This window comes from Triturus cristatus, chromosome 7 (assembly GCF_964204655.1).
Source record: "Triturus cristatus chromosome 7, aTriCri1.1, whole genome shotgun sequence".
Taxonomy (NCBI): domain Eukaryota; kingdom Metazoa; phylum Chordata; class Amphibia; order Caudata; family Salamandridae; genus Triturus; species Triturus cristatus.
This window is the reverse complement of record NC_140590.1, coordinates 820343705-820368934: the sequence shown is the minus strand read 5'-3', so window position 1 is coordinate 820368934 and position 25230 is coordinate 820343705. Positions and strand designations below refer to the sequence as shown.

General features: G+C 46.1%; 1 protein-coding gene across 1 annotated transcript in view; it reads left to right on the top strand.

Moving 5' to 3' along the window:
* SLC6A7 (solute carrier family 6 member 7) overlaps positions 1–25230 on the top strand; it is a 324078-nt gene that overhangs the window by 94700 nt on the left and 204148 nt on the right. The window contains exons 2-4 of the mRNA XM_085617728.1: positions 23119–23302; positions 23450–23581; positions 24842–25076. Of these exons, the coding sequence (XP_085473854.1) occupies positions 23119–23302; positions 23450–23581; positions 24842–25076 (551 nt within the window). The remainder of the gene's footprint in view (positions 1–23118; positions 23303–23449; positions 23582–24841; positions 25077–25230) is intronic.

Below are 25230 nucleotides of genomic sequence, written 5' to 3'. Positions count from 1 at the left end.
AAGTCTTCGTTGGCGTCGTCCCCTCTGCCCCGCCTTGTCCAGTAGCGGTCCCCGTCTCCTTCTAGAGTACGGTCACGCCTCCCTCCACACTCGAGAATCACGCAAGGCTCTCCTCTCCTCCAGGGAGCCCCGTCCAACAAGGCAACAGCCGTCTGGCTTCCAGCACCTTCAATGTTTACTTCTAGCAGCCCCACCCGCAATCAGGCTGCCTGGGGCATAGCTCCGCCCACAACCAGACCAGGCGCCTGACTTCCGGTGGCTTCTTTGTCCCCCAGCGGTGCACTCGCTGGGGGTTCGGGAGGGGAGGAGCACTCCTCTGTCGCAGCTCCTCCCTCGGGTAACAACTTTTCTGTCCCTCACTCTCAGCTGTGGGGACACACAAGGGGCTCTCCTCTGCCCCGCCCACAGTCAGGCAACAGCCGCCTGACGTCCGGTTTGCCGTGAAGTGCTCACAATCCGCTTGAAGCAGGAGCCTCTCCTCCTCGAATTCAAAGGGGGCAAAGATAAAAAAGGTGAAGCGCTCACAACGAGCTTCGAGCGGCAGGACCCCATCTCTTCAGGGGTACTGGAGACACTTGCACAGTGATAGCAGGTAGGCAGGCCAGCACGTAGGGACCCTACGAAGGGGGCAGTCCCTACAGCCCCTCCAGCAGGTAGCAGCCTGGTCCCACACGGCGGTTCCTCTTGGCAGTCCTCTGGCCAGGTGCAGTCCATCCAGTTCCAAATAAGCACACAGCACATTACATGGGGTCACGGCCCAATATTTATATTGCAAAGGTCTTTGTTCTCCCCTTGCACATGGCTCTGTGCCCGGTCTAAACCAGTTCTGGGGGCACCTACCCATGTGCACAGCAGCCTCTTTTGTCAGTGTAGGTTCTGGCCCCAGACACACCACAGGGGGGGCGAAGCCAGCATTGTGTGAGGTAGGCTCTGTCCTATTCAGGCCCAGGTGCTACTCCTCCCACCACTCCAAATGCAGATTGTCCTATTCAGCCTCTGGAGCCACTGCACCTCCCCAGTCCCTGCCACTCCAGAGCCAGACATGCAATACACAACAGGCAGGCACAAAGACACATAGCACGCAGAAATGCCCACTTCTAAAAGTGGCATTTCTAAAATAGTGATAATAAATCTGCGAACACCATTATGCAGCATTTATTACCACTATTCCAAACATAACAGACTTGAACACTCTACTCCTCTGAGGTCAGAAATTACCACTGAAGCACATATCAGGGAAGTAAACTGCACGCGCAGGCCCTGCAATGGCAGATGCCAGAGACAGGTTTGAAAGGCTACTTTAGTGGGTGGCGCAAGCAGCGCTACAAGCCCACCAGTAGCATTTAATTTACTGGCCCTGGGTATATAAGATACCAATTTACAAGGAACTGATTGGTAAATTAAATATGCCAAACAGGTGTAGACAATCTTACCACATTTTACCATAGACAACACATACACTTTACACTGGACAGCAGTGATAAAGTGCCCAGAGTCCTAAAACCACCAACACCAGGTTACAAAAAAATGTTGAAGGAAGGAAAAAAGTACAGGGATGACCCTGCAAAAAATGGCCAAGTCGAACAGGAAGATGCTACAACTGGTGGTGAAGGTCGAAGCAAGAAATAACAATACCTTCAACAAGGTATGAGAACAGATAACTTACTCACTGTCAAGGACAACTGAAGCATACTGCAAAACATTCCTCTCTGGCGACTTCTGTTTGCTGAAGTTGTTGGTGCCAGCCTTCATCGCATTGGCCTGAGCAATACATAGCAACACAATGACTGAAGAAGGGAGCACGAAATACACTGTAGCCATGTTCCTGAAGCCACCACCACCTTTTGACACTTCCAAGAAGGATAACATTGGTGCCAAGTGGGCAGCGTGGATCGAAACATTTGATAACTTCATTGATGCGCTAGTAGAAGAAGATGACAACAAGATCATCAAATACTTAAAAAATGTTGCAGGTGATAGAGTGAAAAAAGTGCTAAAGAAAGTTCGACAGACTGATGCAAAATTGTACCGAGAGGTAAAAGAAGCAGTGGAGGTCAAGTATATTCCAATGCCGAATGTCGACTAGGAAAGGTTTATATCTTCAATTAAGCATGACAACAGGTTGGTGAAACAATGGACGAGTTTGTCAAAAGACTTGATGCACTCATTAAACATTGTAAGTTCTAAGACTTCACCAACGAAGAAGCCATGCTCCTCATAGTCATTGATGGCTGCCTTTCACATTCGTTTAGAAGGAGCATGCTGAGAGAAACACAGTCTAGAGAAAATGCTGAATACGGCAAGAGCAGAAGAATGAGCAGACGGACAAGCTGCTGACAAGGAAACAGGAACAGCACACCATGAATCAGCATTCACCTTGTAAAGCAATCACAAGCACGAAACCGATGAGCGTAAATCGGCGTCTTCGAAGAAAACAAAGTTATGCTTTCGATGTGGTTTTTTGTTTCCCCATCAAGGTAAATATCAAGCCAGAGGACATGTTTGCAAGGGTTGTGGGAAAGAGAATCATTTTATAACTGTGTGCCAAGCTAAAGAAAATTCAAGTGCATCACGACGGCAAGAAAAGATGGATGCTAGAACTTACCGTAAGCATTCTCGCCATGCACCCGAAAACAAAAAGCAAAAACAAAAAGCAAAATAAGCTATGACAAGTAGAAATCTGAACCAAGCCATGTGCCAGGCCCTCTAGGCTTACCGATCAGAGACAGTCCTTGACAAAGGAGACTGGGTACTGGGTACTAGTTAAACAGACAAGAACGGAAGGGCACTCCTTTTGCCACTGATTCTCTACATGTTGTGGTGCGCAGGGGACTCATGGTGACAGCACATCATCCTGGACAAACCATCACCTGGGACACGTCACATTTTAAACACCTACCACAATACTTGTTGAGTCCTGAAACCACGCATGAGGCAACCCTGTTAGCAGGTCCAGTTCAAGTGCCTGAGTCTATGTCACCGTTGCCCGGACTGGGTGGACCTTGATAACCTCTGATCACCCGAGCCGGCAGACAAGTGCGAGCGTCTTGCCGACTAATCAAGGAAGTGTGATTTAGTTATGTCTGTCACTTTTTATTTAGCAAAGGGGGAGAGGTAGCATATTGACGTCATACACACTAGGACCTTGGTGGTTCTGGGTGGACTCTGAACAGGAACTGCGTAATATGCAGGGAGGTGTTAGGATTTGGTTAATTGTAAGTATGATGTAATGCACAGGGTGTTGTGAGTGTATGATGAATATGCAGAAGAATAAAGTCATGCTTGACATGAGCTCCCATGAAGCGTAATTTATCTGCATGGACCAGGGCTGGGGAAGATGCTACTCAGAGTACCAGCCCCACACTGATGAAAGCACTCCCACACCCCTCAGAGACTAGCAGCCCAACACTTCCAGAATAACTCTCATGCCTCTCACAGACTACTAGTGATACAAAACCGGAAGCACTTTTATGCCCGGATCAAAGCAAAAGCAAAGCCAATAGGTGTAGCTGACAACTGAGAGTGCCTCTTGGCGAAATTGTGTGCGTGTGTGTGTGTGTGCTCCTTAGGATAGGCAAGTGAATACATGAAAGAATGAGTTAATGGGTGACTCCAAAGATACAAGAGAACAAGTGATTTAGTGCATGGATGATGGGTGATTGAGTAAATTGATGGATTGATGAGTGACTGCACGGATGGAAGCCCCCAGAAGCTTTCATTTGCAAAGTCAGACCCATTGGCTTTAGCGCTTGTTTAACAAGCATTGGCATAGCCAATAGGTCTCGCCTTTGGGACCTTATAAATGTTTAGCCATGCAACAGTTGCGTAACTAAATACTTATAAGGTCCCAAAAGCGAGACCTATTGGCTATGCAAAGCAGCCTTGCGGTAGGGTGACCAACTGGCACTGGTGCAAATTCAGGACGGTGAGCGTAAAAATTCAGGACAAAGAGTCAAATTTCAGGACACAAATTCAGGACAGGAGGTCAAAATTCAGGACAAAAGTTCAGGACAATAGATACGTTTTACAGACACATCAGAGGAGGTCGCGCAATAATATACAAGTAAGCCCACATATTCAACCATTTGCAAACCTATCCATCATGTATCCTTCCATCTATCATTTCACTCATCCATCCCTTCATCCATCCTTTCACTCATCCATCCATCATCCATCCACCCTTTCACCCTATCCATCTGTACACTCCATCCACTCTTCTACCCATCCATCCATTCACTCATCCATCCAGCCATTTACCCTTTTACCCATCCAGCCATCCTTTCACTTACTCATCCATCCACCCAGTCACCCAGCCACTCATCCTTCCACCCACCCATCCACCCTTTCAGTCATCCATCCATCCTCCCTTTCTCTCTCCATCGACCCTTTGACTTAGCCATCCTTCCTTCCATCCATCCACCCACCCACCCATCCATCTACTCATCCACTCATGAATCCATCCATTGACCCTATCACTCATCCATCCTTTCTCTCATCCATCTATCCTTTCACTCCTTCACTCATCTATTCATCCTTTTGTCCATCTACCCTCCCTTTCACTCACTCATCCATCCTTACATCCACCCTTTCACTCATCCGTCCATCCATTCACCCTTGCACTTATCAATTCATCAATCCATCCATCATTTCACTCATCCATCCACCCACTCACTCATCATCCACCTTTTCACTCATCCATCCTTTCACTCATCCATCCACCCTTTTACCCATCCAGCTACCCTTCCACGCATACATCCAGCTATTTACCTTTTCTCTCATCCATCCTTCCACTTACTCATCAATCCATACATCCATCCTCTCTCATTCTCCATCTATTCAATCTTTAATTCACCCATTCACCCTTTCACTAATTAATCCAGCCATCCACCCATCCCTTCACTTACTCACTCGCCCACCTTTTCATATTAATTTTGAGCTGAGCCTTTTTGAGAAGAGGCCCATCAAGAACTTCACCCTCGCTGCAGGAGCCATTCCAGGACTGGGGCAGAAGCCACCCAGGGCGGAGACATGATCCACCACAGGGGGGACAGGAGCCATCACTGGGGTGGGGGGGCAGCAGCAATAAAGAGGGGGAACAGTATCCACCAGTGTGGGCACAGGGGTGGGCATGCACTATTCAAGTATCATCTTGGCCCCTCCAGGGTGGGGTAGGGCTCCTCACCCCCTCCTGAACAAAGACAACGAGACGACAGGCTCTCTTTCCAAAATGTTTGCTATCGCCCACTGTGATGTACAGTACTTAAAGGAGATACTCCAAGAGAACTGATTGTCCTCCATACTTTGTTAATCAGTGTGGGTGCGATTGTGCCATTTCTTTATTTTATTACATTATAGACTGCATGTTTGCAGAACTGAGGTTTGCTTGCTTACAATTTAGTGACAGTAATTAATCTCTGTGAAGAGAACCACCTGCTGCCTCGGTGTAATCAGGGCTGGTTCTAGGATGTTTGGGGCCCTGGGCAGAAAGGGAATGTGTGAGGCCCCTCTAAATTGCAGAGACATGACGCATTCAGGGCTGTTTGCATCTGAATAGATGCCCCTGTGCCTGAAGCTGCAGCCCCTCCCTCTCAGTCACCTTCAAGCACCTCTTAACAGCTCATCAAGGGCTGAAGGTGTGAGGGTTGCCATCCCGCTGTGCCTCTCCAATGCTGCTGGGTATCTGAGATTTGGTACAGCATTGGAGTCCAGCAGGGTGATGGGTGGAAGCTGTGCCGGCTTTAGGGTGGAGCGACCGGTGCCCGGTTAAAATTACGGACAAATGGCGCCCGTTAAAGAATCCTTCACGGACAACGGACAGACGGCCGAAATTACGGACTGTCCGTGAAATTTACGGACGGTTGGTCACCCTACCTTGCGGCCGTGAAAGTGAAAGTGATCGCGATCGCGATCATGATCAAACATCAAACCGGCCGTGCGGCCGAAAGTGAAAGTAATCACGGAAAACGCGGCGCGCGCACCCTCGCACATGCACTGTAGCTCTAGGCTGGCCTGGTAGCACTTTTTGGAGCCCTCTCAATAAGTCTCGCCAGACCAGCGCATGCGCTGGGTCAGGCGAGACCTAAAAATGTGGCCAGCAAGGGTCTTCTAATTCACCTGTCTTGGCTTGCAGCACCTCCCTTCAATACTAGTGCCATGAGTCCCTCACACACACGCACGCACACACACACGCACGCGCGCGTGCACACGCAGCTATGTTTATGAGCCCGCTTCTAATTCTGTGCTTCTGCATTCCTACCTCAAGTTCCGCTTTTCTTGCAGTTATTTCTGTATGCCAACACTCTTGTTTTGTGAGATGACTTTTCTAAAAATAGAGATCACTGGCGCTGCTTTCCGTCTGCAACGGGCGGTATTTTTCCTCGTTCTTAAAATAGGAGCCATTCTCGCGGGTTTAAGATGTGAAGAGACAGAGTGTTCTCCCGTCTCTGTCAAGGCAAGAATATTTCTCACAGAGGGAGGCGGAGGCCGGCTGGCCTGACTGGAAACGGGGAACATTGGTGGCCTCCTGGGAACTTTCCTGACAGTTTTAGTGCGCCTGAAAGGCCGGCGAGATGGGCTAGGAAAACTACCATATTTTGAGGCTGATAACAAGTACATTTTGTTGGTTCCAAGATGCTGACACGTCTATGTTTCATCTGCGTAAATGTTATTAAAGGTGTTTCGAAGATGAAAGCATCTGAAAGCCTTGTAGCAGCACACAGCCCCCACCCCCTCTTTTCATTTTAATCTAGGGTTCCATTTCTTTAATTTTTTTTCTAGTGCTTTTTTTTCTTTTCTTCCTTTCATCCCTGGTAATTTCCCAATGTTGCAGGTAGATGCCAGTAGTACTATAAACACTACAGTAGCCCCAGGGCTTTAAGTGGCGGAAAAAATGGGGGGTTTCTCTAAAGGGGGCGGAGCAAACCTCTTAAAGGGGTGTGGCCTATCTAAGTAGGAGCGTGGTCTAAATAAAGATAACTAGTGTAGCAGTACCCTCTGCTTTGACAAGCCATCAGCTCTAGGACTCCTCACAGTGTCATCAGATTTGGAATTCCCCGCTCAGGCTCGCTCTCTCCCCTCCTTATTACAGCAAGGCTGTGTATGGATAATGCCATACACCCTCCCCAGTACCCCAAGACCGGTGTCGTCATCCCGGGAAAGGCCCAGGCAGACACCTCCCGTATAGGATGGCTTCACGTGAGGCTGAGTGTGCTAGAAGCACTGTTCCCAGAATGCAACGCGACTTCACAGGGATGAGTTTTAACTAAGCCACCAGCCCTGTCAAAACATGCGACAGAGTCCTCCTAAAACGCGGCTCACCTGTCATGAGTCATGCCTTGACCTCCACTACTCACTAGTGAGCAAGATGAGCATGCGCACATCGATGTGCATGCGCTCACTGCAGTCCAAGGGAAAAAAAAGAAGACGGACTACCTCTGCGAGGCCCGAAAATAGAGCCCGGTAGAGACCCGTTTCGAGGCCCCCTGAAAATAACTGCCGGTGCTCGGACCTGGACAGACCCGGCCCACTTAAAGCCCTGAGTAACCTTTTTATAATAGTTGTGTACTATGAGTCTACGTGACTGTAAACAGTAGACGAGTCTCTATTGATGGCTCATGGCTAATTGACCTGAGGAGCACCGGCATTCATGCAGAGTACTGGGAATACATGAATAAATGACTAGCAGGATAAAAAGACCATAACAAACTCTCTGTCATTTGAGCGCTATGTAAACACAAGCCACAAACTGTACATAGCAGTTCTCGAAGAAATACTGTCCACTCCAGAGATTGGGTATAAATCATACATATATTTTGAGAACCATAAATCTTTGTACATCACCTTCATCTTTTCGTTAGAATAGAATAAAAATGACATGAAATCCGTAGAATAAACAACCTTAATTGAGCCACTCTATGGATTTGAACAGGTTCATACCATAATTAGATTTCACCATCAAAGTTTAGTATTGTAGGCATCTCCTATTATCTCAAAGATTATCGAAAAATAGCAATCTTTTCAGCTTTGAGGGAATGGAAATATTATTACAGCCATTAGCATGTGACCGAAAGATGAACATCCACTGAGCACTTCAAACATTTTAGGAACCAGAATCCTTGATTACTTATGCCAACTGTACCATAGGACCTTTCAGCAAGTGTGCCTGTCTCCCACAGTTCATACATTTTAGGTAAAATCAACAACTTTACATTTCTTTGGTCGAAGTCAGACCTTAGCTGACATATCATATTTGGCACACATTTCCCTCCACGTACTCCCTGAGGGTTTACTTCATCCTTAGACAAACATTAGCTCTACTCTGGGCCTTACCTGCACCCTTTAAGAGAGACTGTAGAGAGCACATGTCCCATGAGATAAACCACTCCTGGTGCGAGATGTGGAACCTGTACAAAATATAGCCATCATTGAACATATCCAAGAAACAATTATTTTATCTTAAAATGTAAGGGCTAAAGGATGGCATATACTTCTAATTACTACTCTGCTATCCAGTACATGTTTTACCAGGCGCTGACAGTACTCTGTGATTCTAATCTTCTATAACTTCATCTGGGAGCATGTATTCACCACATTCTATCTATTTTTTATTTGTGGGAGAAAAACTAACATATACAAATCTATAAGCAAAACAAAAATAAATTAATTGAATACAAGACAAATATATACAATAGCTCAAACAAAAGAAGCACTCATGCCATACGTAAATTACTAGGTAAAACAAATCAAGTGGTTAATTCAAGATAGTTCCATAATTTTCATGAATTTCTTCACATTGTAAATCCTAGACTTCTGTACATTTTTTTCCAACTAATCTTTAAGTCGGCATCTGAATCAATTTCCAGTTCTGTAAATTTAAAGAGCAACAGATGTACTAAAAAACACAAACCTTGTCCTTGAGCGATCACATGTATTAAGATGTAAAGGGGAACCTAATATTATTATATAGGGGGGCAGCACATATAACACCATTAATCTTGCCACTCTCAAAAATTCAATAGTTGTTCCCAAAATGAATTAAGACTAGGTCAAGAGCAATCATATTCCACCAATCTCCAGTAATATGGCTTTTAGACCTGAAACAAGAGGGGTAGGTATTTGGATATTAACTACTGAGAATCTAAGTATTATAGTAAATGATCCATCTGGGAAAAAAAATGCAATTCTTCTAAAATTAGCCCCATGAAAAGATTTATAACTAAAATGGGAGATTTCATTCCAAACTCTGCTAGACATCTTTACTCCAATTTCTTCTTCCCTTTTATAAAAATGCTCAGTTCATAAACTGACATATAATCCTTGTTAAATAGTCTTATACCAGTTGCCTAAACCCTGTATTAGAGCCTAAGCTTAATCTTTTAATATATGAAGGGGGTAAGAATTGCCATTTTCAAGATAGGGTCTTGTTAGACCTAAAAGCCGTTAGGGTGGTCTTCCCCCAAACGTTTTGCCTACTCACGTCCAGTTGCTGAAATTCGCTTTTGTTGGCTTTAGGACTCGTGCTCTTTACCACTGCTAACCAGTATTAAAGTGCCTGTGATCACCCCTCTAAATATGGTAACACTGGACTTCACCTGATTGGCACATTTCATTTACTTACATTTCCTTAATAAAGTGATTCATCATGTACCCAAGGCTTGAAAGTTAAATGCTAGGGAAAGGTGTGGCGCCGTGGCCAGGGTGACTGACTCCGGAATCTGGGGATCACGGTTCGATCGTCAGCGGTAGATTAGCCCAGCACCATGTGACTCTGGGCAATAGCTTGCTTAATCTTCCCAACGGCCCCCAGCGCCTAGAGACCCCTACGGGTGATTGTTCGCGCTTGACAAATTTGGATTATTATTATATACTAGTGGGTCTGCAGCACTTATTATGCCACCCTCTTAAGTAGCCCTTTAAAAAAAGTCTCAGGCTTGCCAGTGCAGCCTGTGCACAATTTGTAAACCACCAATACGACCTGTCAAAATAAACCTTTTGCCAAGCTTAAACCTCTCTTTTTAATACAGATTTTAAAAGTGGGACATGCAGTTTTATAATTTTACATGTCCTGGTAGAGAAAAACTCCCAGATTTGTTTTTCACTACTGTGAGGCCCACCTCTCCTAAAAGATAACATTGGATTGCCGTATTACATTTAATAATTAGGATAATTTTGTTTACCTATTTTGGTAAGTCTTGGATGCGCAGTCTTGGCTTAAGATGCACCTGCAAACAATGATGAGGGAGGAAGGAAAGGGGACATGCAAGATGGCGGTGGCAGCGGAGCAGCCCTGAGCAAGAAGCGGGACCCTGCCGGTGCGCGACCCCTGTAAACGGGATTTGCTGCAGATGAGGTAACAGCGGAGGACGACGCTACATTTCTCTGGCTGCAGACCAAGACCGGAAAGATACGGCTGATGATATGCTGAGCAGGCAAGTGGAATCCACTCCTGCATAGAATGGCACAGCACTGCGCTCGAAGTTAGAGGCTGGCTCTGGAAGATCTTCCTGACTCCCGCCAGAGACTGGGGGCTGGTCTCATGCAAAGCGGTGCCCCTGCGGGATGGATTTCACACGCAAGTTGGGCGAAAATAGTGGAAATGATGAGTAGGAACTGGCGAGACCGAATGACGCTCTAACAACGTGGCAAGAGCTTGATGAGCGATGTGTTGCACAGCGGGGAGAGCGACGGATAACCAGACATCTACCGGGCTTGAATGTGTGCTGCTTGCAGATGCGCTAAACACAGTAAATTACAAGGTTGGTGAGCCTTTTCGGTCACTTTTTAATCCTTTAATTATCCTGCACATATATTCTGCAAATTGCCTTAAACCACGCGAATAAATGCACTGGAAGAACGCAGCACAATCCTGACACAGTTTCTGCTGATGTAACTGGTCCCAGAGCACTGTTCCCTCTAACGTGCGCTAGTGCGCTGGCGCGCACCTATATCTCCTGGAGCGCGCACGTAAAAAACAAAGCGCGCACAGGCAACTGAGGACCGTCGCGCTGCCGCTTTTAAAATGCATGCGGCATGAAAACGGTCAGATTGAGTGCCTTTGTTAAAGTAATCATGTTAATCGCTGCACCCCGCCATGCACTGTAATTAACATGATTACTTTAACAAAGGCACTCAACTGCCCTGCAGCTGTGCCCTATCAACAAATGAAAGGCAGCAAGTCTACAAGCATGACGTGTGCGTCACACACGTCGTGCTTGTAGACTTGCTGCCTTTCATTTGTTAATATAGAAGTGCTGGTAATTGCTAGCAACCGCGGTCCGTGGAGGGAGTTCCGTGGGGCGGTAAGGCGGGGCGGGGGAGGGGCAGGGTGGGGGCTTCTAAAAACTGGAATATGGATAATTGCAGGTAAGTAAACAATTAAATAAATAAAACGAATTTCGTAACGCGCGCTGCATCGCATTTTGCCATGCAGCGTGCGCTACGAAATTCGTTTTATTTATTTAATTGTTTACTTTCCTGCAATTAACCATATTCCGGTTTTTAGAAACCCCCACCCTGCCCCTCCCCCGCCCCGCCTCGCCTTACCGCCCCACGGAACTCCCTCCAAGGACCACGGCTGTTGCTGGCCTAAGTACCTTTCACTGAATAGTTGTCTAGGAATGTTTTATGCAGTCTTCCTGCTGCAGAGTTAGGCTCATAATCTGTGTCGGAAAAGTAATTTTTTTAGAGCACAGCATTGCCCCTTTTCAATTCCAGCGTGACCGTAGTCTTATTAGCATTAACATTCACAGGGTGAACTCTACCATAATCCGAGGAGAACTGGTGGTAGGCAAATCCTGCTTGGTATGAAGGCATTCTTATCTACAGACGGATGTCTGATAATTATTTATGAGAGCAAGCCCATCTATCACTGCTATTGATAGGAATATTATGTGGTTTATCTATTTATAGAACACTGCTTTGTTTTTGCCCTAGAAGATACACGAGGGGTTTATGTATAATTTAATAATCTTCCAAGCAATGTACAAATTTACAAATTAATGCAAATGTTTTCATTTTTGACAAACAAAATGCTGAAAGTCTTGGTAACTGTGCCTAACTGCACACCATAGTTATTTGCAGGTGTATGCCAGTTGCCAATCAGATGCAGTTGCTTGCTTCTTTAACTATTGCTCATACAGGCCTGCCAAGTATCACCATCAGACGTGACTCTAACGTATTTCAGTGTGGTGTTCCGGATCACTGCACTGAAATGCATTCTCACGCATTTCAATGTCTCACTCTGCCTGTACCAGCGCTGAAACTGGCTGCGCGAGGCTGCTAGTGCACGTGCCGGTGCCTGGTCACCTGTGCGCCGGCTCTGCTGCTCCCTGCAGACTTGCCAGCACTCTGAGGCTCGCTTAGAAAACAGTTAATGATGATCTTGTCTGAGTGCTACAATGTTACAATCTGGCCCCGTCCCTGCTCTGTCTGTCTGCATCGTACTGGCTGGTGCCCCTGGGGGATGTGACCTCACGTCCTGGAACACAGCCAGGAAGGAAGTGAGGTCGGTCAGAAGCGCCATGGTGGACTCAGGACTGAGTTGTGCTGTCTGCGGCATAAACTTTGAGAGAGTGCGCAGTGCTGCCTGCACATTACCCGGCCTTGGACCCCGGACCGCAGCATCGTAAATCAACACTGACTCTCTCAGGGCCGGCTTTAGTGCTGGTGGCGTCCTGTGCGACAATGTTTGTTGGCGCCCCCCCCCCCATGACCACCTCCACCACGGATTCTCTCACTAGCACCCTTTAACAGTGACCAAGGGGCATATTATCAAGCCATGTGATAAAATTATCGCTGCTTTAGCGGCAGAAAACAGCCGCTAAAACGGCGATAATGGGCTTGATAATATGCTCTATGGAATTCCAATTGAAACCCATGTTAGACGTCCTTCACATCTAACGTGGGCTTCAATTGGAATTCCATAGAGCATATTATCAAGCCCATTATCGCCGTTTTAGCGGCTGTTTTCTGCTGCTAAAGCGGCGATAATTTTATCGCCTGGCTTGTTAATATGCCCCCAAGTCTCCATAACCACACTCTCTCAGATGCATTGAATTAGTTATATAGCGCCACTCATACCAGTGTAGGGTGTCCGAGCACTTTGCATCACAAACACATTACACAGAGACAATCAATCATACGTGTATAAATCAGTGTATAGGAAATGTTACTTAAGTCAAAGGACTGAAAGTGTTGGAGTCACATGTCAACCATACTGATAGGCAGTATAGTTTAAGAGTGCTTGGTGTGGAGAAGCACAAACTCAGAGTCGAAAAAGAAACAGCATAGTTGCGAGTTTTCTTTAATAATAAGAATCGATTTGTAGCCAAGTTAACCCTTTTTGCAACATTAATCAATGTTCTAATAACGTATACTTTGCAGTGTGTATGCAGTTCTGGGATGAAAGTTAATAGCTCACTATTCTATAGTAGGACTTTAAGTTATAAATTGCAAGTAACAAAAGGATGTCTCTTTTGAAAGCAGTAACCTGCTGATCTGTTTACATCATACGCGCTCTGTAATCTACTTGATACAAGTTCTTTGCAGCAGGCATATAACCCTCTGCACTAACTTCACCTAAGTCAAAACCTCAGCTATACAAAATGCTGATCTCTCTCCAGGAAGATAATTAATCACACGAGTTTTCTTTACATTTTTGTGAGGCCTGGTAATTGCCAGGGGAAAGAAACGCTGCAGCAGGTGCTTCAAAAGCATAATTAACTTTAAAACACGGCGCCCCCAGGAAGCCAGTACCCGGTGCGGTGGCACCGGCCGCACCGCCCTAAAGCCGGCCCTGGACTCTCTCTCAGCATCATGGCTGTGCATGAGAGGCCTGGTGGGCGCTCAGCTGAGGGGAGAGCTGCCTGCAGCAGTGCTGGGCCAGTGTGTGGCGCGACAGACTGGACACGTCTTCATTGCATGATTTTTGATCGCGAGTAGTGTCACTCATAGTCGTGGAAATGTCACTCATAATTTCACTGAAATTATGAAAATGTCACACCTGGCAATCTGAAACCTTGGCAGCTATGCACATAGTTAAACTGTTAGCATTTCATGTGTTCTGGCCATTTAGTTAAACCAGAATTTTTTTATTGCAATTAACTACCTGGTTATTTAACCTTTACCGTGGGTGAGTCTCACTACTGGAGTCTGACACATGGTAATTTCATGGTAAGTGAAGTGAGCGTGTTTACTGCCAGTGTCTGCCTTTGTTAGTGTAAGAGACACCAAGCTGGTTAAATGTGAACACGTAAACACACGTGTGTGGGCTGCACGTATGAAACTACAGTCATGCACAGCCTTGTAATTGCACATAGCTATTCTGGCACAGAAGGGACTCTGCATTAATAGGTGCTGATCTGGAGTAGTCCCTATATTATTAGTGGGCATTCTTACAGAGGTCAGTAAGGCTTATTGGAAAATCTGTGGTGTTTTCATTGTATTATACATCTAGGCCAAATCTGCAGTGAGTTTCACTCCAAATAGGTTTCCACAGCCCTGCAAGATCTCAAATTGGTAAAACTCATACAGTGAGTTTGAATGTACAGGGCTTCAACATAATACATCCACATCTTATGGCACTACATGAATTGTTTTATTTCTCATACTCTGCTCCTCATCAGATTCCAAGCCTTTGTACCCCCCCAACCAACTGGGGCAAGAAATTTACCCTGCTACCCAGCCAAGGGAACAAAGACCCCTCCACACAAAATGGTTGCTCTGAATTGCATTTCTTTATTGACAGTATTAATAATGAACAGTGCAATGCCTATACATTTTATGAACACATTTCAAAATGTTTAATAATTCCATTGGTTTAAATTATGATACAGAGGTAAATCACAATATAATGCTATTTTATAAACATGGTGAAATTGTGACAAAGCCTGTAGGCCTGCCTTCTACCTACTGACATCCCTTTTAAAGTATAGCCTTTACACAGTATTACATGGTTTCTGTTATTAATGTGGTAAAGGTAATAACCTGACCAAACCAGTCATCCTGCTTAATATATATTAATGCTACCTTATAATGTGATATTATAACTGATACAAGTGGGGGCGATTGTGATTATGTGGTTCAGTACCCACTAAGGGTGAAATGTGATATGAGAATGTCACCAAAGTTATTTTCATCTACCTGATGTATATATTCGTCAGTTAATACTTGCGTATGGTTGTGAAATAAGTGTACTTTTCCCTTTTAAAAGAAAAGGCACTAACTGGACATTTTTTTAGAGTATTGTTGCTGAGTGCCAGAAAATTGGTATTGTTAGTCCACACCTTCTCTTCTAAATAGGCCTTGGACTAATCAACTTTGCTACCCTAGCCAAGTGCTACAATGGGGTACTTGGCTCCGAGTCAAAAGACAATTGCAGACTTATTACTTGCACAAGACTCTCATCCTTCCCAACTAATAACCCAGTTTCTCATTGTCTTTCTTTGCAGTTTTGACATGTTTCAGCCAATACTGATTTGCAGACCTCCTCTGGACAATCCTGCTAGGACCCATCCCAACATTCTATACTATACACTTGAATATTTCTTGTCTGTGCACAAGCGAGTATATTATATGCGTGTGTGTGTGTGTGTGTTTGTGTATATATATATATATATATATATATATATATATATATATATATATATATATATATATATATATATATATATATACATATAGATATACACAGAGAAAAGGAAGGTGGCTGTGTATGTAGGCACACCCAACTCAATCAGTACAGGTAGAATATATACATAAGTGTCCGTTTCATAAATGTCCATGTATCGTTTGGTGCTCTGGAGGAGGGAGAGCCACCTAGTCTTCATCTATTGGAAAGAGAATTTTCCAAATTGAATTCAAAAGGGTTCTCAGAGCATTCAAAGAATTGATTGGAGGTTGCTATGTCAACAGTTCATGCCCTGCAGGAACTAGGGGTGCATGCACACAGGGGGCATAACATGTGCCCCCCTGCATGTATCCCCAGTTATGCGATCTTGTATAGGCTCCCAACATTTCCCCACCCTATGAACAGAGCTCTAGTTGAGATTCTTTAGTGAAATCTTATCTTTGTACCACGTTGAAGTCTTATGCTTTTACTAAAGCCGAAGTGAGCTTGCTTGTGTAATCAATTCATGTCATGGTGTGTGTATGTAAATTGCAAACCTGCCTTAAAAACCATCATGTGGTGCTTTATGTATGGAAATGCGCCATATTTTCACTTTTTAAGCAAAATGTTTGGAGTGATTTTTGCACTGATATTTGTCGCTGCACCCACATGCACGGTCTGGTTCTTGGCGCACATAGCATTGGCTGCAGCGCACAGAGACCTTACACTGCCGCACACAGAGGAAACAAATTAGAGGGAACATTGTCCCAGAGCGCTGAAACTTGCTGAGGACTGAGGCGGCCGTGCTGAAGTGTGCGCCGGCCCGCTGACCTGCCGCGTTCACATCGAGGGGGAGAGTGAGGCAGAGCCCGATAATTGGAGGACGACCGCGACACCTTCAGAGTACTGGGGGTAGCTGCTGCGGTCCCAGGCCCGCCTTCCGCTATTCTCTGGAGTGCCAGATCTATGGCAGTGGCGGAGGGTCAGTGGTGGGGCCACGGCCCTGCTGAGAGTAGGCGGTTGGGCCTGGCCGTGGACCCTTAGCGCTGTGCTCTGGCGGGCGCGGGGACGCGGCTGAAGACTGGGAGGCCCTGAAGCGATCCAACGTGAGGAGGGTGGAGCGGAGCACGACCCCGATCTAAGGGTGACACGAATCATCGGCCTGTGGTGGGAGATCCTGGGCGGCCGTGACTGCGACAATCAGGGCATGGAGTTTGCTGGTGAGTGGAGGAGCGCGCTGCAGGCTGACACCGAATCTCTCTGAAGCCGGTATGTGAGAGGTGCTGGCGTAGAGAGTGGCATAAGAACTTTGTGTGCCTGTAGTGGCTCCTGGCAACGGGGGTGCCATAGAGGGGCACAACTGATGGGTTCACAGAAGTGGAAGTAGCGGAGACACCCCCCCCCCCCCAGAGCGGAACGCATAGAAGTGCCCCCATCTACGACCTTGCCCCCTGCTGGTGCTCTACGTGCAGGGTGGGGCAAGCTAGCTGGGAACTGCACTGCCGCAGTGGACTGGACTTGGGGACAAGTGGGTGAAGTACCCGGATGGTCGGTGAGGTACTACCGGGTGTCCCCTGTGCTCTTTGACCCTCTGGACTGGCGGCCCCATGCTGACGAGGGGGAGCCCACCTCTTCTTGTTTTGCTGTATGCTGAGGATTTGGCGTGTACATAATAAGTTAGAGTGTTAACGCTTGGGTCAAAGTGGGAGTGCTTTGCTGTATAATCAATAGTCTGTAATAACATCAGATCGATCCCACCAACTTCATTTTTATGTAGCGCTTACTACCCCTGTCGAGCCATCGAAGCCCTTGTGCCTCTGTGATTTGAAGAATTCCAGCACCCTTCGACGATTAAAGATGTTGCGGTGCGGGATAGCTGCGGCCCCAGGCGCTCTCAGCAGGGTCTTCGGAGGCAAGCCGGCAGTGCCCTTCACGACCTTGGAGTGTGCGTGGAGACCTTACAGCTTGGCACAGGTGAGATGTCTCGGTGTCAAAGGTTAGGGGTAGTGACAGGAGTCCTGAGGCAAGTAATGCTCGGGGAAAGTAAATGTCATCCACCATGGCCACCGGACGGTGAGGAGCTCCAGGAGGGAGCTCCGAGGCTGAGGATTGCTCAAGCGAGCTGTAATCTTTGTTTGGCCTCGCATCCAGTACATCGGACCCCCGAGCCGATATCGGAACATGATGAGATCAACGACTCTTACCTCTCTTTGAGCCAGAAGTCAGCCCCTTTCCCCATCCCTGTTATTATCGGCACTAACAGAATCCCTAAAAATGTCCACTCGCCTAGACCTCCTGCTCAATACTCCTCTATCCACCTTACTCTCCCCATCACCGAGGCTCCCCGTCCTCTCTCTTGCATGCTCCTCAACTGCAGATCAGCAGTACAACATGCCACAGACATTGCTGAAGCTCTACTCGCTGAGCAAATTGACATCGCTTTCCTCACTGAATCCTGGCTCAATGTCCACTCCACTCCCATTCTTGACATTCTCACCCCCCCCAGGGTACACCATCATCAGACAAGACAGACCGATCAAAACGGGGGGAGGACTAGCCATCATCCACAAGGCAAGAATACAGATTACCAAACTTAAACCTGCAGAATACCTATCGTTTGAATACCTGGGTGTTGAACTCACTGCCAAGGGCACCCCACCCATCAAATTCCACACCATCTACCTTCCTCCTGGAGAGCGTACCCTTTTCCCCGAAGAACTAACAGACCTAATATCACGGTTCTCCATGACAGACACTAAAGACGTGTTCCTGGGTGACCTCAATATCCACTGGAACGACCCAGAAGACTCCACTACCCAGAACCTATCCAACCTACTTGAAATATATAACCTCAAACAACTCTGCAATAAACCAACTCACATCAAAGGTGCAACACTGGATGCGATCATTACCAACAATGATCTGGTCTCTCTGAGAGCGATTTCTCCCATTGACTGGTCCGACCACCACCTCATTCTGTTCAAGATTGATACACTTCTCTTCCACCAACCTATTCGTGATGACAAACCTAAACACGGGACCAGAAATATCAAAGCAATCTCGTTATCCGAACTTGAATCCAGGATTCATGCCCATCTTCAACTCCAACCCTCATCATCGACAGCCGATGACCTCAATCCACACTTTAACTAAAAAATGACAGAGGTCCTAGACCAAGTAGCTCCTCTCAAACTCAAACAACTGAGGCAAACCAAATCTAAACCCTGGTTTAATGTGGATCTGGATGAGGAAAGGCGTCAACTCAGACAAACGGAAAGGTCTTGGAGACTAAACCCCTCGACCTTACACCTAGCGCAACTTAGATCAGCTCGGCAAGCATACAAAAAACACATTTTCAGTGAAAGGGCGTCTTTCTTATGCAGCCAACTAGATCTGGCGAAAAACAGACCGAGAGAACTCTTCAACATTGTCAAAAGCCAAACTAACTGCACTCCCTCTCAAGAAATCAAAGCCACCAATGAGCGTTGTGAAGAAATTGCCACCTTCTTCCCTAATAAAGTTTCGAAAATTGATCAATCCTTCGTCCAAACCTCTAACCCCTCCTTCCCTCTTAACCTGCTCCACTCTAACCACCCCATATCATTCAGAAAGAGTTCTTACCAAGGACAATCAGGTCTGCCTCCAGCTAAAAAACAATGCACATTGGTCCGACTTTGAGCTAATGTCGGAAAATTAGGTTTTCAGTATAATTTATAACCTAAAACCTTCCTCCCACACTATGGACCCCATCCCATCCACATTCATAAAATAACTTAACCACACCATTTCCCCTTTCTGGACAAAAATCATCAATTCCTCTCTCACCTCAGGCTGTGACCCAGACTCCCTTCAACTTAGACAAATCACACCCATTCTCAAAAAACCAGGGGCTGACCCCAATGATCTCAACAACCTCAGACCTATCGCCAACCTCCCATTCCTTGCAAAAACATTGGAGAAATGCGTTCTCCACCAACTCATCAAACACATTGATGAGTTCAACCTCCTCGACACCTTTCAATCAGGATTCAGGAAAGGCTGTAGCACGGAAACAGCTATGCTCAACGTCTGTGACAATATTCACAAGGCTTTAGATGAAGGTGATGCCTGCCTACTCATCCTTATTGACCTATCTGCGGCATTCGACACAGTAAATCATCCAGCGCTTCTGGAGACCTTGGCGAAGCGCTCCGGCATCAATGGCACAGTACTAAAATGGTTCACCTCTTTCCTTCAACACCGCTCGCAACAAATTAAAATCAACTCCTGTCTCTCGAAGCCAACAAAAGTCACACTTGGGGTCCCGCAAGGCTCAATCCTCTCCCCGGCAATCTTTTCATGGAGCCCCTCACAATCATCTTGAAAAAAGCTGGAGTGAATTACCACCTTTACGCTGATGACACCCAAATCTATTTCAAAATCAAGTCTCCCAGCGACATCCAACACCTCAATGCTACTCTAACCGAGATCCAAACTTGGTTCAATGCTAACCACTTAAAGCTCAACCCAGATAAAACAGAACTAATCCTATTCTCTCCAAAAGCAACCATCGTCTAATCCAAGAGTGGCTCAAGAATCTGGTCGCCCTAAACTGCCACATCATCCTATCTGACTCAGTTGAGTCTCTAGGTATCACCCTTGACAAGAACTTATCTTTGGAGGCCCACATCAAAAACTCAGCAAAAAGTGCTCTTTTCTCTCTAAAACACCTCAAGAAATTAAAACCTTTTCTTCCCCATGATGACCTCAAGACAGTAGTCCAATCCCTAGTTCTCTCTAAAATCGACTACGGGAACTCCATCCTAACAGGGACTCCAAAAGCTCACCTAGCCCCTCTAAGGGCAATGTTGAACATGGCCGCTCGACTCATATCTGGAGTAAAAAGATTTGATCACATCACTCCAGCTCTCAACTCCCTCAACTGGCTTCCCATGGAAGGGAGGTGTATTTACAAACTGGCCTGCATCACACTCAAAACCCTTCACTCTCCGGCCCCTAACTACCTGAACAACAAACTGGTAAGAGCAGGTCAATCCTGAACGCTGAGAAGCTCCAACTCACTCCTTCTTATTCCTCTGAAACTGAAAAAGAAAACCACACAAAACTGATCGTTCTCTGGCAACGCTCCCAGGATGTAGAACGCTCTCCCTAGAGTCCTCAGATGCAACCCCCCCTTATTCTGTTTCAAAAGAGACCTGAAAATCCATCTCCTTAACAAATACTTTCCTGACCAACGTCAACTAACCTAGACTTGAATATCCGAGTTTACTCCTTTCTCTTGACATTCAAGGATAGTTGGTGACCGGACTGTGTTAACCACCTTATCTTCCATGCTGTATTTTATTTATCCCTGGTTTTGCTTCCTTACTGCCTGCCTACTATGTAATGCAATTTCCGTCTGTTTTTCTTTACAGTATGTATGTAAAGCGCTCTGATTCCCACGGTTCAAGCTAGCGCTATATAAAACTTTTAAAATAAAATGAAAATAAAATTAAAATAATTGCATTTATATAGCCCTTACCACCCCTGACATGGTGATGTAAGAGATTAAAGGGAAAAGGGGAAGTGAAAAAATAGGAGAGAAACAACACAATAAAACGGGGAGATAATGGAAAGAGTGGTAGAAGAGAGGAGATACAGAAGAGACTGGAAGGAGGTTGAGAGTTAAGAAGTAGTAAGATACGAGTAGAGAGAAGACTGGAGAGCTGAAATATACAGGAAAGGATGTAGAGATACATGGAGAATTATAAGAGATAAGCCTAGAGGTAGGTGGGAGAGTGAAATATATATAGGAGCTATGGATGGATGCAGAGATAAAGTGGACAAGAGGGAAAGGAGGCAAGTGTGATGAGAAGGGAGAGAAGCAAGGATTAAAAAGGCACTCAAGCAAAACAGGAGAAAAAAGAAAGAGAGCGGTAAATGGGTAGTAGATCCATTATAGAATGAAGAGATGGGGAGGGCCATGTAGAGAAATGCAGGTGGGAATTGAGAAGAGTGATAGGTGAAAAGTAAGGGATGCTGAGGAAGCAAGAGGAGGGAAGAGTGGACATATACAAGGATGTCAATATATTGGAAAACATGGGGAAGAGATACAGAAGCAGAATGAAGGTAACAGTAGAACTGTAGGAGCCAGACAAGAGATGGTGGAGCCATGGGGAATTTAACCCTCAGTGAGGGATGGGTGGTGGATGGAAAAGTGGGGAGATATATGCAGAGAAGAAAAGAGTGAAAGGGAATGTGATGCAGAGGATAAGGAAGTGAGGTCGGGTTGGAGATATCCAGGGGATGATGCAGAGGTATGGGGGAAAGAAGACGTGCAGAGCAGCAGGAGCATAGCTATCATTAGGGCAGTGGCGCTCCTGCCCAAGAGTGTCCAGGCCCACTGCACTCCAATTTCGGTTGTGTTTTTTACGCCTTACTACTAGGTTGTGGGACACATTTTCCTTACTTGCATTAGGGCCCCAGGCAGCCTTGCTATGCCGCTGTACTGACGAATGTACGATGTTACAACGCATACATTTACAATGCATGCCTTTACAACGCAGTTTTTACATTGCAACATCCTTTACAACACATTCCTTTACATCACATGCCATTCCTTCGCATTTTCAGAAACTACCTTTACAACGTATTCCATTACATCGCATTATACCTTTACAACGCATACCATTACAATGCATACCATTACATTGCATTTAAGGTAAGTGTTGGATAGTATAGGGGTAATAATTACTCTTCTAACTCCAGTGAGTGCAACAGCAGGGTAAGTGTTGGATAGTGTAGGGGTAAAAATTACTATTCTAACACCAGTGAGTGCAACACTAGGGTAAGTGTTGGATAGTGTAAGGGTACTATGCGTTGTAATGGTATGCATTGTAATGACTTGCGATGTAATGCCTGCATTGTAGTGACATGTGTTGTAATGACATGCGTCGTAGTGACATGCGATGTAATGGTTACGTTGTAGTGACATGCGTTGTAATGCCTGCATTGTACTACCATGCATTGTAATGACATGCGATGTAAAGGATGTTGCGATGTAATGACTGCTATGTAAAGGTAGTGCGATGTAATGACTGAGTTGTAAAAGTTGTTTGCTGTCCTGACGGTTCCCCTGTGGTCCTAAAACGTCAGCGTCCACCTCTCACCTCGGTGGTAGACATATAAAGGTTCACTCTGCTGAATTCGGCCTGAATTGGCCCTCCCTGCCTTCCTTTTCCACACCCTTTTTACATCTACAATTCAGATTTTCTGATTCTTTTCCGGTTTTCCCTGTTTTCCATTTTTCCCAGTATTATTTTAAATATTTTTTCCCATGGCATTCTGTTTTGCTGCATCTTCTTCCATTGCTTAATGCCTCCCTCTTTTTACTTTTTACTTGTTATTTCCATTTTCTTTATCTTTCTTCTTTAACTCCCTTTAATTACTTCCAGTGCATCACTAATCTAATTTTTTTATTTTTTCACCCCTTGCATTGTTTCTCTTTCTCCATGTCCTTCTTCCGCTCCTACAAGCCTGTGACCCCTGACCTGCTGCTGAGCCCCGGTGACCGAGATGATGTCGCCCTGGATGCAGACTACCCGGAAGACCGAGGGAACTGGACTGGGAAGCTGGATTTCCTGTTGTCCTGCATCGGATATTGCGTGGGCCTGGGCAACGTTTGGAGATTCCCATACAGGGCCTACACCAATGGGGGAGGTACGAATATTAGCCCTTCCCTTCTGGAGGGATGTGGGCATCGTTAGGAATTTGCTCTCACACCTGCAATGTTCGTATATGCAGTGGATGTGAGGTGTGCCACTAAAGGTCATTTCATGTCCATCTAATATGTCTTTGTTCTTTCAGGAGCATTTCTCGTCCCTTACTTTATCATGCTGGCCATCTGCGGCATCCCCTTCTTCTTCATGGAGTTGTCCCTGGGCCAGTTCTCCAGCCTGGGACCACTCGCTGTCTGGAAGATCAGCCCACTGTTTAAAGGTAACACTCATGATTTTACCTCACCAAGGGCCCGATGTACATACTACGACCGAGTCGCTATTAGGAAGGGGCGTGCCAAGGGCGTCCCTTCCTAATAGCGAGTCTCACTAGTAGATACGATTGTTTTGCAACGGCAAATGTGCTCGAAAACCAATCGCAGTTACCACCTACTTCAAGTAAGTGCTAAGCCAGTCGTAAACGGGAAGGGGTTACCAGGTGACCTCTTTCCCTTTGTGTTGGGCAGCGAACATATTTTTAAGTGGAGCATCCTACTCTTAACAAAATGATATCGAAACGTTTCATTTTTCTTCTTTAAATGCATACCATTTTCCTTTAAGGAAAACGGGCTGCATTTAAAAAAAACTGCTTTATTTAAAAAGCAGTCACAGACATGATGGACTGCTGACCCCAGCAGGCCACCATCCCTGTGAGCGCTGGTCATTCCCAATGGGTCGCAAATTGCGAACCGCCTCATGAATAATGATGAGGCAGGTCATTTGCGACCTATTTTGGAATTGCTAACACTGTTGTACATTCCATTTTGCGACTCGCAAAGTGGAATGGTTGTACATTTGGCCCCAAGTCCCTGGAGGTCTGGCAGGGTCAAGGAAGAAGAAAGAAAGAATGTAGGTACTGCAGCGTTTTTTTGAATTTCCTAGTCTAAACCAACTGTGGAGACAGATAATGCTAGGGATAATTCCTACTGCCATCCTCTTGCTGTTGGGAAAGGAGTAGAGTGACCCTGCAGCAACTGGGAGGAAGAGCTGGAGTAGAGAACAGAGTGTTTGCTGCTGGAGGGGTCCTGTTTGTGGTCAGTTAGAAACAAGAGGTCACCTTTGGGGGTCATGTTGCTAAAAAACGCAGTGAGCATCGAACAGAGGAATGCACCTATTAGCAGTGGCCTGTGTCTTGTGATCATGACCTATCAACAGGGGTCTGAGTCTTGCCATCGTGACCTGTTGAGCTGTAGCTTGCAATGATGACCGATCAGCAGTGGCCTGTGTCTTGCCGTGATGACCTATCTGATCTTGAAATGACCATGTTTCTGACGTGGCCTGCCTCTGCGAGATGCCCGGTCTGAAGAGACATATTTTCCCCCATGATCAGTTGTCTCAGCATGACTTTGTGCAATGCTGTTGTGTGACGGGGATCTTTAAATTGCACCATTGATTCCACGGCAGATGGAGATACACTTTGCTACAGAGCATGAGCCCTGGCCACTAACACTCTGCAGCTAACCTGTGTCTTTGCCTTCCTCAGGGGTCGGAATGGGCATGATTCTCATTGTGTCCCTGGTGGCCATCTACTACAACATGATCATCGCCTATGTCCTCTTCTACCTCTTCGCATCCCTGACCAACGACCTGCCCTGGCAGCACTGCGGCAACTGGTGGAACACGGATCTATGCCTGGACCACCGTGTCTTGAGGACAGGGAACTCATCTGTCCCCATCAACATCAGCAGCACTGTCAGCCCGAGTGAAGAGTACTGGAGGTAAGGATGCACCATATAGTGCTGATGCCTAACAGAGCCGTGCGGCATGGAATGGAGAAATAATGTTCTCATAGCAATCTAGGTAATGGATATACTGGAGTGGGATAGCGCTGGCTCATAATGAGAGGAGGGTTGGAGGCATGCTGAGGCTTTG